We start from the raw sequence: 10,827 nt of genomic DNA, 5'->3' as shown, positions 1-10,827 counted from the left end.
TCGAGCACCATATTTTAGTATTTTTTCCTTCGATTTGACGGTCGCATTATATGTAAAATGTAATATTTACCCAGTCATATTTACGATGGTGACTTAAACTAATAACGACGATGATAGAGGTTCACTTAAAAAAGACATTGTGCAGTTAAAACTTAGTTTGCACGTCCAAATTGTACGCCAAATTATATATGTTGTGTTATTTCTCACGTTGGTTGTACCTATATAATAAGTGTCACCAACTATTTATATTATTTTGCCGATTAACTAATGTATTTGTGTATTGTATTTGCAGAGGGACGAGTGGAGGTGAGCAGAGAAAATAAATATCTTAGTACTATGACCTCCGGAAAAGTGTTCGGAGAGTTGGCTATTTTATACAACTGCAAGCGTACTGCCACTATTAAAGGTATGGTATCCTTATTTTATTATTTTTGCACTTAAAAAAATGATAAAAGCACTCGAGCTACCTATGTATTAAACCAAAAACTGCAGTTGTCATTGGTAATGATAAGTTTCTATCTTGAGATGGGTAACTATTTTTCTTCATTTTAGAGGAAAGATAATAAAATAATAATGGAAAAAACCTATAAATTTTAATTTATAATTGAGTCAATTTTACGATTGTATTTTAAAATCCCTAATTCCCTGCCCAAGTTAATACACTCTCTATTCGACTACTCTTTTAATTTAACTGATTCTCAAGTAGGTTTGGGGCAAGCCCCACCACTTATTACGTAATATAATCAAACCACACTTTTATAGTTGTATACATAAACTGTATGATATACAGAGTGCTCTGTATGCGTAAGGCCTTCAGTATTCTTCTCAGTTCTCAGTTACTTATATATTGTTTGTAATTTTTTTCCGTTTGATTTAGGCCACAATACTTATGCGCATATATTAGAGGGTATTTTCAAAATATTAAACATTTGAAAGCTTCCAGGAAGGAGGTATCTACTTTCGATTTTTAAGTGGCGACCACTATTATATTTTCATAATTTACTATCAATAGAAAAAACATAATTCTGGTTGAACACATTTGTTAATTTACCTACTATTCATGTATAAAATACTTTTAAGTAAATGCTGATTTTAAACAAATTAATAGTTATATTAAATTTTGATAGATGAGAATTAGTATTCTCTACAAAGCTTTTAAATTTAACTATAATAAATACAGTTGTAGTGTTAGTACAGTTTGTGCGATAAATGCATTATTTCACTTTCTTAAAAAACATTTTAATTGGTCAATTATACTACATAGGTATTATAATTTCATTTTTGCATTTTTACTTAATTGTATAATTATAAATAAAAATTGTTGTAACTTTGTATAGATACCTAGGTAATATATGGTATGATTATATACCTAGTAATTAAAAACAGTTAATCCTTTTTTAAAAAATTAAATTTTTACCAAATATTTCTTGATTTTTCGTGCATATAAATCTGAACTCTAATTATAATAACGTAGTGTGTATATTAATTTACTAATAAAAAAAAATGTACGTTTTTGATAGTTGAATTTTTTTATTTTATAAATTATAGTATTAATATTTTAAAATATATTTCATAATATAATATTAGGTATACTTAATGGTAAAATATGTTTTACCAAGTGCAATATATTCTCATCGGCGATCGGCCCATGATCACATTATAATGCATCATCAGCAATACATTGCTAAATCATTTCAATTGGCATAATTAAACGCCTGGCTAATTGTTTTCGTTATGTTTGTTTTGATCATTGGCCACGCCATTCAATAATATACATATTAGATGGATGACAAACACACGAGTCCAGTACGGACTTCGCTTTCACAGTCATGTGGACTCGTGTTTTCCATCAGTTGTGCAGACCTCTGATCACGGTGACGTTTTGTGTTTATGAATTTTTTTATTGGTTGTTAATAACTGCAGATAACGGAACAGCATTTATCTTCTTCCTCACGTTGTGTAAAACAAAATCTGTTTTTATCAATAATTTTGTTTCTCTTCTATAACAATATTATAATTGTAGCAAATACATAATCTTTATAGTTTATATCATAACACTTGACGTCAATAATTAATTCGTACATTTTTCTTTTCCTAGCTGCTACGGACTGTAAGCTATGGGCGATCGAACGACAATGCTTCCAAACAATTATGATGAGGACTGGTCTCATAAGGCAAACGGAATATACCGATTTCCTCAAGAGGTAAGATTTTGTACTTCAGCCTCCCCATTTCCAACTAATAATAACCGATTGCGTTCATATTTATATAATGTTTTCAGCGTTCCAATATTCAAAGACCTGCCAGAAGAAACACTTATAAAGATTTCGGACGTTTTGGAAGAGGTAAGAAAAAAAAATATTATATACATTTATACGAAGTAGGTACACATTTTATTATTTTGTTTTTACATTTTTCAGACGTTTTACAATGCTGGAGACTATATAATCAGACAAGGTGCCCGGGGAGACACGTTCTTCATAATCAACAAAGGAAAGGTAAATAAAATATTTTTTTTTACTCTTTTCCCTGACATCTATGTGTATACTATGATATTAATGATATTACAATATATTATATCATACGTGTGGTGGCACCAGGACCGGATTTAGGGGTGTGGGGGCCCTTTCAGGACCAATTAAGATTGACAAACTTACTGGAAAAGGTTTTTATTTTGTGGGGGTCTCTTATTGCTTGAATCTTGTGGGGAACCCGGGATCCGAGCTTCCCCCTAAATCCAGCCCTGGGTGGCACCTTTAGTTCATTAAGACAAACAGTTAGCTCCTAACCAACCCCTCAAGGAAGGACCGTCAGAATTTGTTCGTCCCAGAAAAATAGATAAGACCAGCCCATTAGTCCTCTAATATATATAACTAAAGACCTATAAAGAAGTCTATGAATATAATATAATGTGTATATAAATCATTGATCGCCCCCCCCTCCACTCTCCACAATTATTCCGTAATTTAAGCCCCAGTATTCTAAAGGAAGAGAGAAAATTATAGAGGGTAAAAATGTAATAAAAAATAAAAAATTTAACTCCTCTCAACACTTGTCCGCTGGTAATTGGTAGGTAGGTATACGAATTTACATGCTTTTAAATAAAACGCATGGTCAAAGGCTTTGTCGAACTAAATTGCTCACAAAATACTACAATTTTATAATTATCAAACTACATTATTATTATTGTTGTTTTAATAGGTATGTTATTTGATAAGGGTGCATTAAGTACTATATAAAGATTATACACCATGAACAGTGTACAGTAATAGGCAGCACAAAGTCGATAGTGTTGAAATACATACATAACATAAATCTTTTCTCATGTTATTTATTACTACACCGTCCATTACAACATTATAAACTCAAACTATAAATTTGTTATATATTTGTTAAATTATTGGCTAATCTTCCACTATATCATCAAATTGCTTTTTACTTTTTCTTACTTTTAATGTAGTAAATGTGCTTTCAATATTAAAAACAACATCACTATTCTCTTCTTGATTTTTGTCATCCAGTCTAAGAGCAGATAATACACGCATTTGTTATCTCTTAGATCATGTTAAGCTTCGTTAGTTCAAAAATAAGTGTGAATCAACTTATTATGAAACTTGATGGTTAGAACATTTTCTGTGTTTGTACCTATGTGGGTTTTTTATACAACAGTTCATTTTGTTAGAAAGTATTGTATATATAATATATTGTAAATTAAAAATTCTCATAACTTACTTAAAAACTGAATTATCGTATAAAACCCACAATACGAACACAGATAACATTCATATACTATCAAGTTTTATAAAAGGTCGATTCGCATTGACTTTAAAATACAAAGTTAAACGTAATGTGCTGAGCATAAATTTGTTATGTTGCGCACTTGTAAGTCGGAGACAACAAATGCCCATGTTACGCCCATTGGTAGGTTTGGGTGGGGGTGGCGGTGCACAGCAGCACAGGGGACTTGTGCACCCTCAAAAAATGAGTCTTTCTATTACATTTTGATTATTTTGAAGTGAAAATTATTAATAAATACAAAAACGTAGGTACTATACAAGGTGTATATTGAGGAGTATACCTAAATATACAATATTATGAAATATATAATATAATTTGTGCACCCCCAAAAATATTGGTCAAGTTGATCCCGGCAGACCTTTAGTCGCAATTTTGTTATAATATTATATATCGACGAATGTTAACCCGTGTATTTTGTCCCTCGAAAATAGGTTAAAGTCACCATAAAACAATCGAACAACGCTGAAGACAAGTACATCAGAACCCTGCAAAAGGGTGACTTTTTCGGCGAAAAAGCGTTACAAGGGTACGTACATTTATGCATACTTAGACACGCCACCGTTAACCATCGTGTTCACTTGGCTGCGGCGGCGGAAATGCCCTCGTATATTATATAAAAACGTTGTAGTCAACTTGTCGACAACTACGAAGACTATGATGATATATATCGGACAATTTTTTTGCAGCGATGACTTGCGTACCGCGAACATAATCGCATGCGACCCCGACGGCGTATCGTGTTTGGTCATAGACCGGGAGACATTCAACCAACTGATTGCCGGACTAGACGAGATACGCACAAGATACAAAGACGACGATGTCTTGGGACGAATGAGGTAATAATAGCGATTATCATAATCATATTATTATATTTTTAGACTATCGCTCCGCCACCTCATTATTGTATCTAGGTTATTGTTTTTCTGCTTACGAACAATATGAATACAATATACTATTATATGGATATCGATAACAATCGTCATATTGTAAAAAGACATTTATACATTATTATATATACGAGTCATTGCAAACATTATATGTTATTAATTATTATTATTACAAACGGTGGTTAGGAGGTTAGGATAATGTCTTCCAAATACATTGTACCAATCATTTTTAAATATTTAATACATGCGTTTACCTAATGTTCGTCATTTTCACTTACATGCACTTGTCCTAGGCTCTTGGTAAGCTCAATAGTAAAATATGATTACGTGTAGTTGGTGTTTTCTTCACTTTTTTTCGTGAATGTACTTCGAGTACAAATATAACTTACAAAACACTATAGAATATTATTATGCATGTTGCATGACATATATTTCTTCGTTATACTAAATGTTTTAATAATATGTATTTATATACAATTTAATTTTGATCCGTACATATTACTATATGTTAATTGTTTATACATATTAGTAGATAGTGCTACCATGTTAATGCAATTTTGTCATTTATATTTCTTTATGATCTAATTGTGAAATGTTAATAGCTCTACAAACAAGGAATTCCAAAACCTAAAACTTTCCGACCTACAAGTCTTAGCCACTTTGGGCGTGGGTGGTTTCGGTCGTGTGGAACTCGTCCAAGTAAACAGCGACACATCTAGATCGTTTGCCCTAAAACAAATGAAAAAGAGTCAAGTGAGCAGTGCAATATTATATACATAATTTTTAATTTCAACAATTGGTGAACTACCTACAGTATTTATAATATCTGTACATTAACAGATTGTTGAAACGAGACAACAACAGCACATCATGTCAGAAAAAGAGATCATGGGAGAAGCCAACTGTGAATTCATTGTTAAGTTATTCAAGACGTTCAAAGACCAAAAATACTTGTATATGCTCATGGAGTCTTGTCTTGGTGGAGAATTGTGGACTATACTGAGGTAAATAATAAATATTATTGCTCTAAAAGAAATTGTATTGGTGGGATTGTATAAACTGTCTGATATACCTGGATTTAGTGTCTGAAAATTCAGATTTTTATAGTTGATATTTTTGTTATTAATCCGATACTAAATCTAATTACATATTAATATTACTAACGTTAAGTTATATTAGTATACAATTATATAAATAATATTTATTCATTAAAAAAAAATATTAAAATTTGTGTATATACAATATACATACTGTTATAGGACTTTAAATATTTTATGTTTGTTTAACATATGGTTATCACTTTATTTACTTAATAAACTATAACTAATTACAGAGACAAAGGACATTTTGATGATTCTACCACACGTTTCTACACCGGATGTGTTGTTGAAGCATTCGACTACTTACATTCTCGCAACATAATTTATAGAGATCTGAAACCTGAAAATCTACTTTTAGATATCACTGGTTATGTGAAATTGGTCGATTTTGGTTTTGCTAAAAAACTACATGTTAGTATAAATTACTTCACTATCCAATATTTTTATAATCAATAATTAAAATGTTTTTAAATATATTTTCAGAACGGAAGAAAAACCTGGACATTCTGTGGAACACCAGAATATGTTGCCCCTGAAGTGATTCTCAACAGAGGTCATGATATTAGTGCTGATTACTGGTCCTTGGGAGTACTTATGTTTGAACTACTTACCGGTATGAATTTTCATTTATTTCAATAATAAAACTTATTAGGATAAATTATGATTGTTTTTGTCCATTAAGAAGATGCATTTGTACCTGCATGTGTTGTTTCTATCTTACGCACGCATAACAAAACAAATCTATGTACTATTTTCTTACTGCTGTTTATTTATAGTTAACCTATAGCAAATTCACGTATTATCAAATTTGTAGAAAATAATATACTCTAGTGCACAGATGGTTTATTTCAGATTTTTTTTTTTATATTGAGTTAGAAGTTCTTAGGAGGACGCCACACCCACATTTTATGTTAACAATAATCCATTTTAGTCTGTTATTTTTAAAATTAGAGTTATAAAATTTAAAGGTATGATATTATTATTTTTTTGAATAAGTTATGATAAGGCCCAGATTTATATGCAAATGCATATACTTCTATGATTCACCTAGAATAATTTTGATTATAAATATCAACGTTTCATAATGTGTAGATATTATGGTTAATTTTTTTTTGCATATTTTTGCATATTTGAATGAAAATGCATATTTCTTGATAGTTGCATAATTGCATATTCTACATCATATAAAATAAACTTTTTTATACATATATTTAGATTGTGTAATATTTTTGCTCAAAGCCGTATAGTTTATTAATTTGTAAAAAAAAAAAATCATTTTGCATATTTTTGGCATACTTATGATATGATTCTGCATATTTTATAGATTTTTATTTCATTTAAACACGAAGCTTAGTTATGATCATTTTAAATGTAAAGTTTGAAAAAAAACCATAACTTGCTGTTAAATAAAAAAATATTAATAAAAGCCTCCAAGATGCCCTAAATGCCTAATCTTAATTTTATATTTTATAACAGTCAATTAACTAATTTTAGCATTTATAGAGTAAAATGTATTATTGTAAACGTAAAATGTTGTATGTTTGTTAGACAGACACAACACATGTGCGGGTGTGGTGTCCTCTAAAAAAGTTACATACCTCGTTTTAAAATAAACATATTGAAAAAACACTGCTTTATATTCTCCTCTACAAATTTGATATAATTATGTAAATTTCCTCGAACATTAACTAAAAAAAACTGTAGTAAGAATCTGGTACATAGAATTGCTATTTTACGATAGATAAGACAGAGGACAACACCATATGGGTATGACGTCCTTTTAATATAAAACTAGTTAAAAATTATAATTGTGAAAATATTCAATTGAAATAATACAAAATTTATATTAAATTTGTATATCTAAAAAATATAAATTATATCACAATTGTCTGTCTTTACATTTAATTATCTATTATCATTTATCAAGTATGAAATTTAATAATTACATACTCCAAGTCACTTTTATTTTAATCACCGTATTTATTCAAATTATTTATTTTTTTTTGTCATAGGTACACCACCATTCACTGGAGCAGATCCTATGAAAACTTATAACATAATTCTAAAAGGCATTGATGCAATAGAATTTCCAAGAAATATAACAAGAAATGCTAGAGTTTTAATTAAGAAATTATGCAGGTACGCACTGAGTATTATAAATATATAAGTATTATTAATCCAGGAAATACGTTTTTTTTAATTGTATTCTCATACATAGTTATGGATTTAATGATATCCATCTAATTTATCTTTGAAACATTTATTGTACACATTTCTTTGGTTGAAAGAGATATTTATTATTTAATCTCCCCATAAGAAAATGTTGTTTTATTTAAGTTATACAGTTTTTAAATTTAGTTACCTATTTAAACGTTTATGATTAAATCAAGAAAATTAGTAACTTAAACTAAATTTATACATAAATTTATACTTCGAACCACGAGAGACCTCACTCGCTCATACAAATTCTGGAACTCTCTCGTCTCCATGTCCAAGTCTCAATGATGTTCAAAAGCGTGCGCACGGGGGAGGCCGGGAGGCAGCTGCCTCCCCTGCGAGAGTTTTTGTTTTCCCAAGATCTATTAAATTAATACCTACCAATTTTTGATAATACAGTAGAAACTCGATTAACCGTCAATGTCGGGACCGAGACAATGACGGTTAATCGAATAGACGGTTAACAGAAATACAATAATATAAAACAATTTTTCAATAAAAGTATATATGTATGTATTTTACAACGTAATTTACAAAAATAATAAATTTAATACATAATAATAAAATAATAATAAATAATAAATACCAATAATATACAATATGTAATAACATACTATTTGAATACTATGAATACTATTTTAAAAAATATTAAACAAAATAATCCGTATCTTCTTCTGTTTTTTTGAGTCACGAGCTTTTTGAGCAGCCATGTTTCGTATTTTACGAAGAAGTAAGACCTGCGTTATATTTGCCTCCTCTTGTACCTCAAACCAATCAATGCATTTTGATAACTTTTTTTTTTGTCGGTGACCGATGACGGATATCAAAAACTGACGGTAAATCGAGTTTCTACTGTACATATTTAAATAATAATAATAATAATATGTTCAATATTAGTATACTAGTTTGCTATTTGAAAATAGTAAATATTTAATTTTAATAATATTAAAATCAACAATAATATTATATTATATTGATAAGACAGCTTCAAGTTTCAACTATGGTTACTCGTTTCTTCTTTGATAATACCGACTGATCATAACATCAACCTAATTCGCAAATCACTCAACACCAAAATGAAAACTTTTCAGGAGCAAAAAAAAACGTAGGCCTGATTCTCTATTCGCAAAAGTCCTATCTCCATCATATTTTACATATTTCGCTAAACGACGTATGGAACTTAAATAAAACATATTACCTATTTTAAAAGTTGTTCAAATTATGTTTTTTTTATTTATTAATTTTAGATTGTGATCGGAGCAATGATGTGTGTTTTTTATTTTTTTTTTGGTCTGTCATCACCTTTTGAGACAGTAAAAGTGCTTGGATTTTCTTCAACAAAATCTTTTCTGATAGAAAAGTGAATCTAGTTGGTACTCTGAGAAGTCAAAAGTTTTCCAGTAGTTTTTAAAGGTGCCATGAAAAACAAAAGAAAAATTAAGAAAAAACAGGAATTTATATGCAAAATCGATTTTGGTTTTTGGTGTAACTCTAAAACAAATTACTGTAGATATATGAAATTTTGACTAAATGTTTGTATTAGCATTTTATATTCACCATACCATTTTTTTTTTTAAATATTTTGACTTATTTTGAGCTGTTGGGCATTTTTTAGGTTTTTATTCTATAAATATCAAAAAAAAATTTTGTTGCGTAAAAAAGCTTGAAAATTTAATAGAAGGCTCATAATATAATGTTTCAAAGATAGATGAAAAATATTGAAAATCCAGTCACAATTTTTTTTTATATAAGCATTTAAAGTTCAAATATTGACAAAATACGTAAAATTTACAAAAATGTAAAAAATATTTTGAGTTAGAAATTCATAAAAAAAAATTTTCATTTGAAAATGTAATACAAGATTTCTCATAAGTTTTTTTACCATTATAAAAAAAACAAAATCTCTACAAACAAATCAAATTAAATTTCTATGAGCGTTTGAAGTTCATATTTTTAAAACATTGGATATTCACTTGATTTCTCATGTAGCGATTTTCTTATTTAGTGGAAATTCAAATTTAACACCATCCAACACAGTGACCCACTTGTAATTTACTGTAGAGAAGAGCGACACCCACTTGCCCACCTTTTTTTAATTATATATTCTTAATATTTTTTATTGTGTCTTCTTGGTTGTCAAAGATATTATTAAAAAGGACTTATTGAAAACTCTTTTGGTAATTTTATGTGTAACCTAACTCTTAACGGTATAGAACAATATCACGGTTTAATAGAGCCATATACTTGATTTTGTGTGAGGATTTATTTAAATTATCATTGCCTCATATCAAGCTGGGAAAAAATCGGGGGAGGTGTTTGGAGTCTGGACCTTCTTAGCAAAGGTATTGCCTCCCCTGCTAAAAAGACCTGCGCACGGTTTTGATGATGTTGCGACTGGGAAATTACTACAGTCTATCAAAGTGCCTCAACGGCATACAATGAGTTTTGAAGGATGGGGTTCATGCTAGTTTTGTGGAGGAAATCTTCAAAAATGAACGATTTCTGATAGTTGTCCAATTGCGTTTTCTCGTGGCACAGGCTAAACTTATTTTAAAAACTATAGAGACTTAATTAAGAAGACTTGATACCCACATGTGTTGTCTCCGTTTTAGACACGTACGACATAGCAAATTTTCGTTCAGCAGATTCAATAGTGTGTTGTTAGTTTTGATATTAGAGTAGAACGAATTGATCTATTATGAAATTTAAAGGTAAGATTATTATTTAGGGCCCCATGTAGGCTTTTATTAATTTTATTATTTTTTAAGTGAGTTATGATCATTTTAAAATGTACACTTTCAAAAAAGGTCATAACTTATTTAAAA

General features: G+C 29.4%; 1 protein-coding gene across 1 annotated transcript in view; it reads left to right on the top strand.

Annotated features, from left to right (window-relative positions):
* Positions 1 to 250: 250 nt before the first annotated feature.
* LOC100168151 (cGMP-dependent protein kinase foraging) overlaps positions 251 to 10,827 on the top strand; it is an 11,899-nt gene continuing 1,322 nt past the window's right edge. The window contains exons 1-11 of the mRNA XM_029490988.1: positions 251 to 406; positions 2,099 to 2,204; positions 2,282 to 2,345; positions 2,421 to 2,498; positions 4,230 to 4,324; positions 4,485 to 4,634; positions 5,288 to 5,438; positions 5,526 to 5,689; positions 6,019 to 6,196; positions 6,269 to 6,398; positions 7,798 to 7,924. Of these exons, the coding sequence (XP_029346848.1) occupies positions 268 to 406; positions 2,099 to 2,204; positions 2,282 to 2,345; positions 2,421 to 2,498; positions 4,230 to 4,324; positions 4,485 to 4,634; positions 5,288 to 5,438; positions 5,526 to 5,689; positions 6,019 to 6,196; positions 6,269 to 6,398; positions 7,798 to 7,924 (1,382 nt within the window). The 5' untranslated portion in view covers positions 251 to 267. The remainder of the gene's footprint in view (positions 407 to 2,098; positions 2,205 to 2,281; positions 2,346 to 2,420; positions 2,499 to 4,229; positions 4,325 to 4,484; positions 4,635 to 5,287; positions 5,439 to 5,525; positions 5,690 to 6,018; positions 6,197 to 6,268; positions 6,399 to 7,797; positions 7,925 to 10,827) is intronic.

Source organism: Acyrthosiphon pisum, chromosome A2 (genome assembly GCF_005508785.2).
Source record: "Acyrthosiphon pisum isolate AL4f chromosome A2, pea_aphid_22Mar2018_4r6ur, whole genome shotgun sequence".
In the NCBI taxonomy this organism is placed as follows: Eukaryota; Metazoa; Arthropoda; class Insecta; order Hemiptera; family Aphididae; genus Acyrthosiphon; species Acyrthosiphon pisum.
Note: the sequence above shows the minus strand (reverse complement) of the source record. Positions and strands in the feature narration are given on the sequence as shown.